Raw genomic sequence first — 17,792 nt, 5'->3', positions numbered from 1 at the left:
AGGGAATCAACACCTTCTTGTCATCCCCAAAGTCAAACAAGCTAAATATGGACACCGTGCCTTCTCCTATGCTACTGATGAAAAAAGACTTCTCCCCACATTTATTTGTATATATTTCTTTACACAGATTTTAACCATTTTAGAATGATCCGATCTGATGACTTGAAAATTATTTCAAGGGATTTTATTGAGAGAGTGTGAAGCAGATAATAGTGTTTTCTCCCAATCATTTCATTATATTCTTATCTATTTTCAAAGAACTCTGCTTTTAGAAGAAAAACTTAAAACGTCTTTAAACGTATTAATAAGAAATTGACCAACTACATTTTGAAATAAGGACTGCTCCCTAACTGACAGTCTCACCAAACAGAAATAAGCATCTCTCTTTAGTTTCATACATAACTGTTCTTTCACTTTTATTAATTACTTGATTTATATTGATGTGATAAAATGAAGCAATAATATACTTACAAAATGCACGAAACCTACATCTGCTTAAGTTCGTCTGCTAGCTACCATTTTGAGAGAGGGAGTGTTCATCATTTTTATTATTTCTAATTTAAAAATAAATATATTTTAGGGTTTTCTCTCAATAAAATATTTCATGAAATAGCGAAACACACTTGGATAAAGTTAATACGCTCAAACTTTAAATATTCAACTCATTATGACCTTCCGACCTTTTAGCAACCTTTTGCACAACCATTTTGTACAGTGCTCAAAAGTACTATTTGCACCATATTTCAACTTGGAACCAAACTTTCTATTTAACTAGCATGTCTGATGAATACAAAAACACAATGTCTTGCATTCATCACAAAACTTCCACGGGACTTGAATGCTGTACCCATCCTACCAAACTTGACTTCCGGTGTATATTTAAAAAAATAGGTTCAAATACTCCGTTGATACTTAAATGTCATTTCCAATATTACGACGTTTCTTTTGCCTTTTTGTTTATTATCCTTTTGTTATTATCAGTTAACCTTCTCGTGTTAATCCCTCTCCTGTCATATTTCACTAATGCCACATTGTAATTTAATTGCCTTGACACAAATATTAGTTACAATATCAGCTGACAATCGCAATACACATGTGATCATTACAAACATCTTGCATGTATGTTAAGATAAAACATATTTAGAACTAACATCTGTGCAAGTCTTGATTGGTTTCAAGAAACACGTGATGCACATTTTTAAATACTTCAAATATCAATCATTAGCACTATGTCTGCCTCCGTGATTTCAACGGTAAGTGCAATAGATGGCCTTCTGTTTTGGCAATCAAATCTTATGCCTTCTTTAAATCCAATTGTCCACTCCATTATTAGAAAGGGGCTTTAGCTTTTAACAATTCAAGCTGGTAAGGTCATCAGGCATTACACTCGTAATCAGCCAAACTCGGATGTGAACCCTGAATAGCCAATACTTTAACCACTTGGCTAAACAACAGCTCGATTACGAATGTGTGTACGAATAATTGTACTGATCAGAATTTTTTCTTTAATGTAACATCGACATGCGTTTAAGATAAATATTATTGATCCTATTTAGATAGTATTGAAAATGGTCTCATTGGAACATTGTGAATGTGTTGCCCTGTCCTGCTTGTCCTCCGGATTTAGAGCCGATTGAACATTTGTGGGACGTCTTGCCTAGACGCATCCGAACGAGGAATCCACCGCCACAGACTTTGCAGGAACTCTTCCAAGCGTTCCAGAATGAGTGGCAGAACATCCCACAACGCACCATTAAAACCCTAGTGTCCTCAATGCGCCGACGATGCATTGCCGTTTTCAACGCAAACGGGGGTCATAATCGCTACTGAGAAATGAGCACCCCCTTTCTGCATGACTTCATGGTATTCCGTGTTTGCTGATTGAAAAACACATGAATAGCCGTGATCATGTTCAGTGATACCATTGCTTATATGTTCATTACTTTCGCCTATTTCTGATGTAATTTTCATGTTCATAAATTGTTTGAAAAATTGGTGTAACAGAACTTTTTTGGGAGAGTATATCTACCTGTGACAAATCCCTTTTGGTTTTCATTAATGACTGTTGGAAGTATTGCTTTAATTCTATTAGCGATTACTGCAGATGCAACTTTATATGAGGCATTTATTAGACTAATGGGACGCCAAGATTTGAGACATTGTTTAGGCTTATTTGCTTTAGGCAAACATATAACTAACCCTTGTTTCTGGGTTACAGATAAGGAACCATGCTCATAAGCATAGGTCAAGGAATTAATTAAATAATAGTTAAGATCATTCCAAAAGAATTTTAAAAATTCAGTAGTGAACCCATCAGGTCCTGGTGATTTTTCATTTTTCATTTTTTTTAGTGCCGTCAGACATTCTTCATATGTTATTTTACCTTCTAGATTTGATGATTCCTTAGGAGATACGTTTGGAACATCTGTCTCGGAAAACAGATTCTCTAGATCAATTTCTGTGCATTCTTCCCTGGAGTATAATGTTTGGTAAAACCGTTTTGTTTCTTCTAGAATATCACTTTGCTTATTTATTACAGAGCCATCGTTTCTTACAAGTTTTGAAATCGACTTATATACAACACTCCATGACTCAAAGTGCAGAAAGTATTTGCTTGTTTTTCTCCATGTTCTATCCAGGTCGCTTTTGATCTAATGAAGAGTCCTTGGGTTTTCTCCTTATTTATTGTTTCTAATTCTATTTTTATTTCATTTAACTTATTCAATATATTCTCCTTTTCAGTCATATTTTCCTCTGTTTCTAGTCTAATTTCTAATTCTTGTAATTTACCCTCAAGTTCTGTTTCTTGTTTAGTTCTCTTGTTCTTCTTTGTTGATAAGTAATATATAATCATACCTCTAATTTCAAGTCGCAACATTTCCCACAGTAACTGGTCATTTAGTTCATACTTCAAACCTTCCTCTTCCTGGTTAGAGATTTCATATTTCTGTAAAGTAGCTCTTATTGTTTCCTTAACCTTTCTAATGTATTCTGCATCGTGCAATAATGAGTTATTAAATATCCAAAATCCTTTACCTCTTTCCAGTTGTGCCGAATTGATTGTAATAGATATTATTGAGTGGTCAGAATTAATACTTGGAATAATATCTGTGTCCGAGACTGAGTGCATTAGATTATGAGAGATCTAAACGAAAAAGAAATCTCGCAAACTAGATTGCTTTTAAAGGTGTTTGTTGTCTTTAAGCAAAGTAAACCGTCTTTCGTTAGGGTGAATCTCACGCCATGGGTGCTTTAAGTCTAACAAATCAATTATCTCCAAAAGTTCAGTTCCAGCTTTAGGATTATTTATATGCTTATAAATATATGTATCCTTCTCACTATCTAATACTAGATTCCAATCACCACAGATTATTGTCTTCTCACTTTCCATATTCTCAACAGCTGTTTTAATATGTTTATCGAAATCTGGATCATCAATATTTGGTCCGTATAAATTCACTAGTGAGTATACAACTTTATTTATTTTTAGTTTTAATGCAACATAATTACCTTTCTTCTTGTCTATTACAGTCTTTAGAATGTCAAACTGAAAATCATTGTTGAAGAGGATGGCAGTCCCTCTTGCCTCTTTTCTAATGGCTAAAGTAACATCCATTATAACCCCATTGTTGTTTGATTAAATTGCCTCTTCTTTGGTAAAATGTACATCTTGAAGACCAAAAAATCTGTGTTTTCTTCTTTCTTGGGAATCTAAATACTTGTTTTCTTTTAAAATTATTATTTAGGCCTCTACAATTTAAAGACAGGATTTTAAACTTTTCCTGATTATCTTTCATTGATGTAAACTAATGTGTAGTTCATTAGGGTGCCCTTACCATGAATCTATAAGTCTCATGGTAAACATCTTGGAAGTTTTCAGTTTTAAAATTTTAACTCATCCTTTTCCTTGCTCTTTTGTCTTCTTCTTGATACAGAAGCTGTTTCTACAGGCCATGGTCTTCGTTAATAAAGAAGCAACAAGATTCAGACCAGAAACCACCTTGCAGATCCATGTTAGAATTTATCTTCAACGACGACTAGTGACGAGCAGGAATCGCTGACCTGTTTGGTGCATGGCTGCTTAGAATGATGCTCGTGATATCAAATATTGTATTTTCTGGTCCAGACTCGATTATTTACAGACGTCTCCTCAAATATCAGTTCTGTTGCTTGTCAAACCAAGTCATAAAACAACCAATACCAGCTTTGACATCGTACACCATCGGCGTGGGTCGTTGCTAAAGCTATCACCTGTTGCTTTGTTTCACTGGGTGTCTGGAAGTTTAAACATCAACTGACTGCTGAATTACCGAATTTATTGAAGCAGTTTACCACCTGACCGGTTCAGTCCGAGTACAAACATTATTCTGTCTTGCAAGCATCTGGGATTATTTTGAATTCAGTAGTAGATGGGGTAGTCTAGTGGTTAGTGCTCGTCACCATGACGAGTCGGGTTCGATTCCCCACATGGGTACAATTTCTGGTGTCCCCCGCCGTGAAATTGCTGGAATATTGCTACAAGCAGAGTAAAACCCTACTCACTGACTCTCATCAGCCGCACTCAACACTATTTCAGCTGTATGACGACGACTCGGAGACTTTGGGTCAAACCATTCAGTGACTGAAATGTAACTAACAATTCACCCTGTCGGGGTATGATCATATCTGGCTAAATCAGGATCTTGACCAGTCGTAAACCATATTGATTGCGGGCGGGTGATAAAATTAAAACATTTGTTGGTCATTTATTGTGTAATTTATTCTATGATATTTCAAAATTCAAATCACTTGTTTATTAATCAATAAACATCTAAATTTGCATGACAAAAGCACAGTCGCTTTGATTAAAGAATTTCTCAGTACATGTAAATGAAGAAAGCTGAAGTTGACCGTTGAAAGTGCAAACGGTATTTTACGTACCACATCTGGACATAAATTTCCCAGGCTTCTTCATAATATTTTATGTCGGAAATAAACTAGCGTCCAAAAGAAACGCCACCAAACAGTTTTCTTCACTAAAACACAACAAAAGCAAATTATGGTAACAAGAAGTGTTGTATTGTAAAACACAATCAGTCAGCAACAGTTCTTGAAACTTTTCAGTTAGAAAAACGAAACAGTTCGTGTTCTGAAGGCACATGGATGACACAGGGGTGCAGTGTCCAGTATTCGATCGCCAACGCTGATTCGTCTTTAAGGTCTCAAACTGTCCTGAACAACACAGATGATTCAGTATCGTGTGTGGCCACCCCTAGCAGTGATGCAGGCTCTAACGCGGCGTCGAACTGAGTATGTGAGCCTTCTGACGTCATCATTAGGGATTCGGCGCCATTCCTCTTGCAGGGCAACTGCCAAAGCGTCCCTAGTCAATGGCGGCTGTTGACGTTTCCGAATACGTTGCCCCAGTTGGTCCCAGAGGTGTTCGATTGGAGACAGATCGGGTGATCTCGCTGGCCACTGTAGCAGGTTGACGTTGTTAGTGTTGAGGAAGTCACTAGTGATCCGAGCTGTGTGAGGTGTGGCGTTGTCCTGTTGAAACAGAGTCCTTGGGTGACGTTGCAGGTAAGGCAGCACCACAGGCCGTAAAATCTCGTCGATGTAACGACGTGCGGTGAGATAACCGTTGATGATGACGAGATCTGTCTTCTGGTCCCCGCAAATTCCGCCCCAGACCATAACGCTTCCACCGCCGTAATGCTCCACTTCTTGGATGCAAGCAGGTGCCGTCCGTTCGCCCCGACGTCGGTAGATTCGAACACGACCATCAGATTTGAAGAGCTGGAACCTGCTCTCGTCACTGAAGAGCACTCTTCGCCAGTTTCGCTGCTGCCACTGCATTTCGGTCCTGGCCCACCTCAATCTGGCACGTCGGTGTCGGAGCGTTAACGTCATGCCCTTGAAAGGTCGATAGGCACGAATACCATGCTGACGGAGTCGTCTTGCTACGGTCTGTCTGCTGACTGCATGTCCAAGGCTATTGGCGCTTGATGACGTCACAGTGAGGTAGCGGTTTCTCAGATGAAGCACCCGTAAATATCGATCTTCCTGTGGGGTCGTGACCTTGGGTCTGCCACTCCTGGGTCTGTCAGCAGTACTGCCAGTCTGTCTGTGACGTGTGACAAGTCTGGCGATGGTGGACTTGCAGCATCCCATGATCCTGGCCACGTGCTCCTGTGTTGCGCCCATCTGAAGCATACCAATTGCTCTTTCCCTCTGTTCTTTGGTCAATCGAGGCATGTTGGCTGCTTTCAATCGTGTCACTGGGAATGAGGTTGAGAGAACACATCTAGTCAGGTTTTATACCCTCATGTCATACGGGTAACTTTGAGCACAATTTCCATTTTTTCTGTGCGAATTCATTTAACTCACCAATCATCAAAATCTCGTGCACTTGTTCACTGGGAATAGACAGGTTGTGTTCGAGGGATGTGTTTTCAGCCGTTTTTGAGCAGATTGGCAATTATTTTGACAATTTATGATAACTTTTATTTTGGTGGCGTTTCTTTTGGACGCTAGTTTATTATTACTGAATGTGTGTTTGAATTATTGTACTGATTAGAAATGTTTGCTTGATGCAAAATCGATATGCGTTTGGGCTACTTGGATAGCATGGCTTTAAATCTGAAGTTCGGAGACCGAGGGTGGTATTATGACCCAGGATAATGTCGTACATAATGAATGGATTCCCGAAAGCTGAAGCTCCAGGAACAAATGCTGAAAGCGGCGTAAAACCCGCCCCCGTTACTCACTCATTCCAGCGGTGCGTTCAGACTGTATTTCTAATGATTTGATTCATATCCGGTCAAAATAATGACACACACGAAGTTATTATTATCATTTACTAATCTAAATTTTCGGGAAAATAATATAGATTATACAAAGAATTTAGCATGAGTAACGGGCGTTTTGGACCACTTTCGCTCATGGCGTTATTTATGGCTAATTAAGCTCCCAGTGGCCTCTTACAAATTGCGGTTGACGAGCGGGAACATAAAACGATGTCCCTGCCCGAAAGAGAAATTTGTTAATTACGAATCCACATTGATATCGAGGAAACAATTCAGCGTTATTCCCCAATGATTTCTTGGGTTTTGGTAAGGAATGCTTGATGGGCTTGTTCTCTCCCCAGTTCTATGATTTTTTCCACTGTCTTTGCTAATGCCATAGGTTTTACGAGACTTTGTTCGAATCTCTTGTTTCATCGGTTGTACTTGGTGAGTTCTGACATCACTAAACAAAACTCTTCTTCGGATATCTTACTATCGGAGAGTGCCGTCGAGATATGATCCTCGATGCTATTTAACTTAACTTCGGCTAGAACGCAAATACTATCGTGTTTCAAAGCCTTCATTTCCAATCGACGCGAAATAAATTTAAGAGCTAATCCCGTGAACCCCGAGTCTCCCGATGCTATTTCCATAACGAGGACGACAGGTGCGGCAATGATAGTGGATAATAAGCCGACCCCGGCCACACTGAGCCCCATGCTGGATGTTACGAGGGACAGTGTCCACTCCGTCGATAGTATTAATGGCTCTATGGTATTTTTTATGTAATCCGAGTCGCACATCACGCTCCTCTTCTAGTTTGTCATAGACGAAAGCCGTCCACTGTTTCCAATTTTTCATACACTTCATCTATGATGGGGAACAATCCCATCTTATAATATAGGTTATGAAATAAAGAGTTTATACGACAATCTTATCCGCTAATTAGGTGTATATGTTCGGATAAATAAAAACGCCTGAGTGAAATGTGTAACCTCATATCATGAAAAAACCATGATCCTATCGAGGCTTGTAGAGAGAACTGTTCCTGGTTGTATATAAATACAGGCAACGTTGATATATTGTCATCACTCCAGCGTATTTTTAACCCCTCTCCAAGAAAGAGCTCTGTAATAAGTGTAGAACCTTGAACAACATGTACCCACGAATCTTGGTATATAAAGTCATCAGATTGTATTTCTGTTTTCCGTAAGGGTGGTTAACATCGTGCCTGTTGTATCTGATGTTACCATTACATACGTTGTCTCTGGTGAAGGAGAATACCCCCTAATATTAAGTTCGGTGACAAACCCATCATTACCGAGGAGAAAGTTTGATATTTCGACGCCCAGTCGAGTACATCAAGCCGACCTCTTGTTTCTCCCGGGGCGGTGGGGTAGCCTAGTGGTTAAAGCGTTTGCTCGTCACGCCGAAGACCCGGGTTCGAATCCCCACATGGGTACAATGTGTGAAGCCCATTTCTGGTGTCCCCCGCCATGATGTTGCTGGAATATTGCTAAAAGCGGCGTAAAACCATACTCAGTCAGTCAGTCTTGTTTCTCCCACACGATAGGGTTAGATACAAAACGTATAAATATGCCTGACCATCATGGATATCGCCAGTCGATACAAAGAGGTCGAGCAATTAACAGCGAAAGATTCGACTCAAGTTGCCAAGTCACTAGAGGCTACAGACATGGCCAAGAGAATAACAAGTCGACCCCAGACGCGAGTTCATGGGCTCGTGTCGCAACTGCTTGCAACACACACGGTCGCGGCACAGCTGGAGCCCATCGCAGCTATATCGAGAGATTTTATTGCACCTTAGCCGAACGCTTATTCGGATATCAGTGCGGGAAATGATGACGCCTGATAAACGATCGACGGAATGGGTCACGTGTTTACCCAAAGTTGTGTCGGCGATCAACAACGAAGTGTCTCGACTCATCGACAAAAAACCCTGAGACGCCATTAAAATGAAATCCGGGACTTCTGAATAGTCTGCGCCATGCAGGGGCAATGAGAAGAAACTATCGGGTCGGGTCAGTGTGAGGTATTTATACCAGCCTGGTGAACTCGAGGGAGGAAGTCAACGACGTGCCACCGACCCCTTGTGGTCAATCAAAACCTACAACATCGATCGGGTGGATATCAAAGAAGACGAAAACCATTTGTATTACTTGAAAGACGGACCAAGCAGGGGATCCGTGCGAGAGGAATTACTCATAGTACCTCACGACACGATATTACCTCCTTATTAAAGATTTGAATATAGAGGTATATTATCATTATGTCGACCTTGATCAAGAAACAGTTGTTCCGTTACGTGGGGTGGATGTGGAAGGGCTCGATATTTATTCAGCCCTACGTCGAGTGATTAGTCAAGGCCAATTCAAGACCGTGTACAATAGTTTAGGTTTGGTGCGCACCAAACGGTTAAAACATCTTATAGATACTTCAGACCGTTATAGCCTCGAGATAAACCATCGCCCTGCTCCGTACAGAACCTCCTCCTTAGCCGACTTCGATGAGTCAGATCCAATCCATAGCATAATAGCTGTGAATGTGATTTTTAAAAACATTCTCTTTCATAAATAACGCCATGAGCGGAAACACCCGTTACTTATACTACTTGCAATGTTATTCTGTACTTCTCCATTCTCTATTTGTTATTTTAGGCTTGTTTGGGATATAAGGTTTACCCATGTGACACATGCTAGTGACATACTTCGATAGTTTTCAATCCTGCTTTCTTAGACAGACGCTAACACCATCGAGATGAAGTTCATCATCTTCTTCCTCTGTCTCCTTGCTCTGAACTTTGGCGAGAGGAAAGCCCTGATTGTACCGTGTAAGCAACATTCTAACGATCGCTTTGACATTTGAGACATTACGGCAAAGACAAGATACAATATGGATGCCACTTTCTTTATTATATTACAATGCGACCTTTCTGTATGGGTAAATATCTCTATCTTGCTTGACAACGGTATGAAGATCCATAACACAGACTAATAATATCCAAATCCAGAAAATGTGTATATATAAGAGTAACAAGCATTGACATACGAACAACAAATAACATGAGCCAATTTAACGAATGGACGGTTTTCCGTGTACAGTGGGTGAGTGGGTGAGTGAGTATGGTTTTACGCCGCATTTAGCAATATCCCAGCAATATCACGGTGGGGGACACCAGAAATGGGCTTCACACATGTGGGGAATCCAACCCGGGTCTTCGGCGTGACGAGCGAACGCTTTAACCACTAGGCTACCCCACCGCCCCTTTCCGTGTAGAGAGGGAATATGCACGTGGGTGTTGTAGAGGGTGGGTTGGGGGTTGGAGGTGGGGTCTCAGAAAATCGGCCATTTTGTTTTTATGACGTAATCACACAAGTTTTACAGGAGCGCAAATAAAAGTTGTTTTCTCAGTTTAGTGACGACCAAGACCTCAACTGCCTACTATGTCCCATATCCGGTCGCACACTTAATGACGGAAGCTGACCACTTTTGAGTATACATTCATTGTAGGCTTTGCGCCATTTACATACTGTTAAAATATTCAGGCTATCGACAACCATTCCCTGTACAGTCTGGCCTTAAAATACAATAAAACACAATTTCTGGACCGCACTAAATACTTAAAATTGTGATGTGTTTTAATGACTGGATGGATGTGCTTTTAAGAAACATAAACATCTTACACTATTTCACCCAATCACTGCTGACACATGTCTCTTCAGTTAAGGCCCAGCTCAACGAGCAAGCAATTCTGCATTTTGGCACAGCTACAATTGTTTTCTGTTCACAGATATGGAAAATACATACTCAGAACTTCTGAGTTGTTCCTTGTACCAAATCGCGAGTGGTTAAGAATGGCATCTGATGACAGCATAATCTATTTTAAACTGCCTAGTGGTACCTTTCTCTGCAAAATGCGCTCTGATATTTCACGGCTTTTGACCTAATAAATAGCATCTAAATTCACCTCATATGCATAGTGTCATATTAATTCTACGTTGAAATAAGATTTTGCTGTGTGAACACTTGCAAATCAAGCTCATACCAGACATAAAATAATTGAATAATAATCACAGACCACTAAGGTCAACCTAAATGTCACACACACACCTGGGTCGGAAGGGGATAAAAGTAGGGTTGGGGTTCAGGGTTCAAAACCCACTGCCCAAATCGATTAGGTCACACAAAAGTCACACACTAGTCTTGTGTGATCACATCATAGAAACAAAATGGCCTATATACTGAGACACACAACCCTCTCCACCTACAACACGTGGGTGCCCAGGGGAATTGACCCTGTGAATATACAATGCGAGAACATTTACATGTTGATCATCATTTCAGTTGGAGAGATCATCTAGATGTATTAGAGTGAGTGAGTGAATTAATGTTGACTAACGCCATATTAGCAATATATATCAATGTTGTAGTTGACCCAGCAAAGGACCCAGTTCTCGATCCGCGTATACTTCAGCGTAATAGGTGTGTCGATGTTGCCCTTGCCAGCACAGAGCAGGAGTGCGTACAGGATTGTAGAATAGAGTGCTTGGACGCCAATTCCAACGACAACCTCGAACTTGGCTGCGAATTCGCCTGCAAAGGGTACGTCGATGTATATAGGGACGGAGAATGACTGGTTTCAATACACATTCTCCGTGTAACCTTGAACCATTCTGCCCTACCGTAACCACAACGTCCTGCAGTAACGCCGATCAGAGTGACGTCTCTTGCTGTGCATTCTTGTAGCAATGATCAGTGTTCTCATATATCACTCATAGTGTATTCTTGTAGCAATGGTCAATGTCCTCTTATATCACTCACAGTGTATTCTTGTAGCTCTTAGTGTATTCTAATGGTCAATGTGTCCTATATCACTCCTATATCAACTCATATTGTATTCTTGTAGCAATGATCAATGTCCTATATCACTATAGTGTCCATGTCCTCCTATATTCTAGTGTGCAGCAATGATCAATGTCCTCACCATATATCACTCATAGTGTATTCTTGTAGCAATGATCAATGTCCTCCTATATCAGTCAATGTCCTCCCATATTCTTGTAGCAATGATCAAGTGTTTTCTTGTCCTCCTATATCACTCATAGTGTATTCTTGTAGCAATGATCAATGTCCTCCTATATCACTCATAGTGTATTCTTGTAGCAATGATCAATGTCCTCCTATATCACTCATACTGTATTCTTGTAGCAATGATCAATGTCCTATATCACTCATAGTGTATTCTTGTACCAATGGTCAATGTCCTCCTATATCACTCATAGTGTATTCTTGTACCAATGATCAATGTCCTCATAGTGTATTCTTGTAGCAATGATCAATGCCCTATATCACTCATAGTGTGTTCTTGTACCAATGATCAACGTCCTGCTATATTACTCATAGTGTATTCTTGTACCAATGATCCTTACGTAACATATGCTATATTTGGGATTACACTTTCTTACTTAAGTTCAGATTCTAGTGCTTTTGTTGGGTTGAGTCCCATCCGGGATAGACAAAAACACCTCAGAGTCAGGCAGTCAATCGACGCCTAACCCGCTCATTCAACGCGACTTCCACAAAAATGGAAGTCGGACAACTGGTACGGACTTTGTGTACCCCTCCGATAAGTGTAAATTGGCACGGCTTCCAAGGCCGAAAGCTATGATTACACAATACCATTTTAGAAAGTGCTCAAATATAACATATGTTATATTTAATAGCTTTTGTCAGCATTTAACAGTTTTCTGTTATTATAGTATTGCCCTGAACTTCAGAAACTGTTTTTTTCCCAGAGTCCAGAATCTTCTTAAATTGATTGCCGAAGCCAAATCCACCACCGCTGCTACTACATAAGGTATATGTAATCGGCCATGAATAAACTGTAACTTCTCCATCATGCATCTGTTGTTGCCCCAAATGCAATATTTTAGTACGATATCTCTGTAGTATACAACTGAACAGTACCATGGGTGCGTAATGATGTGTGTGTGTGTGTGTGTGTGTTGGTTAAGGTGTGATTCTTATCAGGGTAACAGTACATAAAGAGAATATCCTATTGCCCCCACTGTGTATGTGTGTGCGTCTGTCTGTGTACATGCATGTGTGTGACGCGATGTGGTGCGTGGCACGTGGTGCGTGGCGTGTGGTGCGTGGTGCTTCTTGTTCTGTTTGGGACGAAGGCTTTTTGAGTACTAGACGTCTGAGATACCATGCTACAGTTGCAAATTGATACCCCAGCCAGACACGACAGACCTGATAACTCCAACCGTCCTTTTCCGTGTCCTCCCATTACGCAGACAGGCAGTTCGCGGACGCCTTGAAACAACAACATTTACGGTTCAGTGAACAGATTATCTACTACCTGTTACCTACACATTATAATGGAATAGTAAAAAAAACACAAGAAAGAAAACTGGAGCTCTATTATTTACTTTGAAAGATGAATTTGAATTTTGATTGCTGCAATATAAAAACATTTGATTTTCATAAACATTTGGGTTTAACCTTCTGACTGAAAATCAGAATGTTTTCAAATATTTACATATCTATATCTCTCAAACAAAACGTTTTCTCAGTACATATTATATTATTGGGAGAGGGCTTTTGTAAGTTGGATAACTTGTGCCCAATCATTTTCTTGAATAAACAAAAATTGAGAGAATTCTGAGAAGAGAAGATAAATTACATTTAATCACAACAAAGTTATATTTACACACAAACTTCTCAGTAACGAACCTGTTTCAGGCTCACCCTACTCTACACAATAAACAGTGGACTGTTCCATTATACCCATAGGTGTTACCCTAATTAACCTTCTAGTTCACTGTCTGTCAAAGGACTGTCTATCAAACTGGTGTCTGTCAATTGGGAGATAACCTCCATTTCTCGTCATAATTGTCGTTAATGCTAATGGTCAGTTGAGTGACAACGAGAACAACCTTTATGTGTGACTCGAACCACTGAGCTCCCGCTGTCCGGACAAGGCGCCAGTCCACTACAAGGTAACCAGAAGCAAGACACGTTGATCTTGTGGGTAAAGAGTCATCCTGGATTTCACTTCGAGAGGTGTACAAAACTTGATAAATTGCCAGAATGACTTCAAAATAGCGGAACCGTCTTTCAAAGCTGATCGTTTTGTGGTGTCAGCACAATCCGGGCTTGTGGGTTTCACCTAAAGTAAACGTCTAACACTTTCGTCAGACATATATTGGAAGTCAGGATCATTTGGAAGCTCGACCATTTGTACATAAAAGAGAGAAAACTACACGCCAGAATTTAAAGAACATACCGTTCAAAGCAGTAACACCATACACTCACTCAGTGGTCACTCAGTCGGCGATCTTTGCATCAACATTTGGAAGACAGGGTCATTTGTAAACTCGCCTATTTGTACATAAGGGTGAGAAGGGTTACTACTTCGACACACAAAACGCACAGCGTGAACTTCCCAAATATGTGAAGAGCATGTCCATGGCCAGTTAGTTAGATCGGGTATTTCACCTTTGAAGGGTTTACCTTTCTTACAAATGTGATGTGAACTATTCTGTCCATAATTTCTAACACAATTCTCTGAATGCCTCAAATGACATCAAATGTCTCAAATAATGTCAGTATTATCGAAGGTTTGGTTTACACCCAAATGACTAGAAAGAGAACAACAGTGGATCAAACTCATCACATGTGCACGACAGATCAGTTGAACCACGATGTTCTGAAAAAACGCCCCCAAAACATCACAGTCTTCAGCAGAAACTTCTGGAGGATTCCATTTCATCATCAGAACTGGAGAACAAAACATGTATTTAGAACAGGCCCAGTGCATGCTTGTAGGGACAGCATTGCTCCTGTAATACTGTATTTTTTCATAAAGCCAACGTCCAACAAACCCCACAGATGTCGGACTGCAAATCAACAGTTGAGACGAGATCCAGCACATCCGCCATGGCTTGGTGTTCAACAAAACATCCGAAAATGACAGGACATCTTCGATTCGATTCAAAACAGAACTCACATATGAAGTACAAACAATATCATGCCAACACTTTTCAGTAACATGTTACATACATGTAGTTTCTTTTGGACAGAGTTCCTTCGTTCATTGAAATATTTACATTTAAAAACATTGTGGAATCCATCCCCAATTGCATTACTATCAGAGAATTTACACAAACATTCTATCCCATTTTCCGGTACGTAAGTCCCAAAACTTTAAAAGTCAATTTAGTATTCTTGTTATTTTAATTAGGAGATAAACGTACTGTGTTTGGAAATTAGATGAATGTTAGACCGAATTTATAGTCTCTAAATTTCATTTGAAGCCGAACGCATAGCGTGAGGTTTCAAATGATTAATTTAGAGACTATCAATTCGGTCTAACATTCATCTAATTTCCACACACAGTATGTTTATCTCCATTCTACCATAACCGATTTAACATCGAACTTCCTCGTCCTCCGGAAGACACTGCGTAATCCGGCATGGGATGAGACTCGATTTGATTGAACTCGTCTGAGTGGTAGCTTCCGTTCGTATTTTTTTTAACATTGCAAATAAGAAATATTCTGTCCAAAGAAAACAAACTACTGTTTATTCAATGCAATGTAACACCTAAGAGCATGTTTTTTTATAATCATAACTCCACCAGACCGAAACCAGCCTACTGTTTTGTGTGCCCCCCTGGCCACACTATAATGGAATCGTCTGACCTACTTATTTTCTTGGAAGTAGACAGTTACGCAACAGTTTGAAATGGCGGACGAGCCAGTGTTTACATTTTGCGAAAGGTTGAAATTCGAAGTGACAGTGGAAAATACTTGACTGACTGTCAAACCTAAACCCTGCAGAATCGAAGAATAGATCCTTTTCTGATCGACCTATGACCTGTAACTCATCAAAGACTGTTGATTTTTATGGCCGGCGAGTGTCGATCATGATTTCACGGACGTGCCTCCACCCCGACATGCGAGGAAGAATGACAGTGCTGCTTTGTGTACATGCGACTAACTTCGAATTCCTTGGAACATTGTTCTCATCATTTGGGACTGGATTGTGGCCAAGCTTTTCAAAGTGTACGAACATAGCAGTGACAGCCTTGCTGGGAAGGTGGCAGAGAACTTAATTATCATGGTTCAGTTTTTGACGTTTTGAACGATGCAACGGGACATGATGGAGTATGAGTGGCAAATTGTGTGTTTCGCCTGACCGTTATCTTGCGAATTTCCCATTCTAATCGGAAACAAATATACCATTTACCAGGTAGGTAAATGTTTACGAACGTTTTGCTGCACAAATAGGGATAGATAGGGATGTTTTTTTACAAGGTTTTCTGATTTATATGTTAGATATTGTTTGTTTATGTTTGGGGCTGTGTATTGTAAGTGAGTCTGAATATTTTTATAATAGGAGGTTATAATTATGATAGTGAGGTTCCCTAATAATTGTGGAGGAGAAATCGTATAATTGTATTTTTCGAGTTTTAATAAATGTTTTATCAGCATTTCCATTACGTCTGTTGTGTTGATATTAGTCATGTTGGTGGCCAAGCTGAAGTAGTGCGACAGTGTTGTAAACGTGCGCAGTGAAGCGCCGTGAAATCAGACGCATATTCAATCCAAATTGATACCGTCTGATTTTATGGATTGACCAATCAAATTCGAGCATTTCACGTAGCCATGGTAGAATTTTGGCTAACATTTCTTACGATCGCCAGCAGCTGAAGGGATTGTGCAAATCCAACTATGGTCCATGCAGGTAGCAAATGTACTGTAAGTCCCCATGGTCCCTAGTATGGTGATCTACCTTCAGTTGTTGGCGATATATAGAATGTTTATATTTTGTATTGTCCAAATAGTACTATTAGTTTTAACTTTCCAAGCTAGTTTTAATTCTAATTGTGACATTCTAGTTGTTGTACTGTCCTTTGACGACAGGTCTATATAATAACCACATGTTCCATTTCAATGTCAAATATGTTCTCGTCACGATATGACTGAAATATTGCCGATGTGACGTTAAATATTAACTCACTCAATCACTCTATCCCATCTTCCAGAGAAAATTAATTCAAAGGATGAGGGGTTGGGATATTAATTTTATGCAACATTTTTAATGACAAAGGTGAAGGTAGGGCCCCTTTGGTCCAATGGCACTTAATGTGGACACATACAATATTACAAATACACAAAGTTTGAAATATAAAGCAACTACTTCATCAAAACGACAGCATACACATCCTAGGTGTTACAGAACTGGCACCAGAAATATGATGAGAGTTGACACGACAAAAGCATAGGATGAAGTTTTTTATTTATTTTTGCCTTGAGTACATGATAATAAGAAATATATTGAGATTCTTGTGACAATTCAAAAAACCTGATTTCTCAGTTAATGAAACATCCAACTTGCTGTGTTCGCGTTGTAGTTGCTTGCCCGTTCTCAAGTAAGAAAAATATTAACGGAATATGATAGCCCTGGGTGGCATTTAATCGTGGCAGGGATTCTTGAGAGTGGCTATTTAACAAGTACTTTGTCAAATAGGACCAACGAACAATTGAACACGACCAGCTATATCGTCACGAAAAGAATCTGACATAATGTAACTGAGAAATTATTTGTTCAAAGCGTCAAGATACACTGCAACCCAAGAACTTCGTGAAACGTTAACACGTACTATGACATCAAATGATAGGCGACCACGTGCCATCGAGAATAGGAATTAAAAGTACCAGCTCCTGAATTATTGTATTCTCGAGCTGTGAACAATTTCAGCGAAATTCCGACAATCCATACAAGGCAGTTAAAAGCCCAGTTTCAACACACTACGCCCAACTTCAGCCAAAACACAATGCCTAACTCACAGTGCCTTACCGTCCAAATGAGGTGCACAACCCATCAAATACAAGGTCCGTCAACTTCAACAGACGGGCAAGAAGGACCTTCTCTGGATCGTCTCGGCTCAATAATAAGAGACTATTTTTCTTATGCAAGTACTGATCAGACCCT

The 17,792-nt window shown here is 39.9% G+C and overlaps 1 protein-coding gene across 2 annotated transcripts; it reads left to right on the top strand.

Annotated features, from left to right (window-relative positions):
- Positions 1 to 1,147: 1,147 nt before the first annotated feature.
- Positions 1,148 to 12,682, top strand: LOC124280164. Of its 2 annotated transcripts, none has more exons than XM_046716060.1 (4): positions 1,148 to 1,253; positions 9,525 to 9,618; positions 11,219 to 11,390; positions 12,584 to 12,682. In XM_046716060.1, the coding sequence occupies exons 1-4, from the start codon at positions 1,230 to 1,232 to the stop codon at positions 12,642 to 12,644; spliced, it is 351 nt and encodes a 116-aa protein (XP_046572016.1). In that variant the 5' UTR covers positions 1,148 to 1,229; the 3' UTR covers positions 12,645 to 12,682. The 2 variants fall into 2 exon arrangements, with proteins under 2 accessions (XP_046572016.1, XP_046572015.1); XM_046716059.1 differs by lacking the exon at positions 1,148 to 1,253 and adding an exon at positions 7,428 to 7,496.
- The last annotated feature ends 5,110 nt before the right edge of the window (positions 12,683 to 17,792 follow it).

Source organism: Haliotis rubra, unplaced genomic scaffold, assembly GCF_003918875.1.
Source record: "Haliotis rubra isolate DU_JTF1 unplaced genomic scaffold, ASM391887v1 Scf261, whole genome shotgun sequence".
NCBI lineage: Eukaryota > Metazoa > Mollusca > Gastropoda > Lepetellida > Haliotidae > Haliotis > Haliotis rubra.
The sequence above is the reverse complement of the archived record's forward strand: the minus strand, read 5'-3'. Positions and strand labels throughout refer to the sequence as shown.

Excerpts from the sequence above, each read along its gene's own strand:
- LOC124280164 (XM_046716059.1), top strand. The coding sequence starts at position 7,443 with ATGATAGTGGATAATAAGCCGACCCCGGCCACACTGAGCCCCATGCTG. Across the intron at positions 9,619-11,218 it reads GAAAGCCCTGATTGTACCGT|TTGACCCAGCAAAGGACCCA; the intron begins GTAAGCAACATT and ends TCAATGTTGTAG. Across the intron at positions 11,391-12,583 it reads TGCGAATTCGCCTGCAAAGG|AGTCCAGAATCTTCTTAAAT; the intron begins GTACGTCGATGT and ends TTTTTTTCCCAG.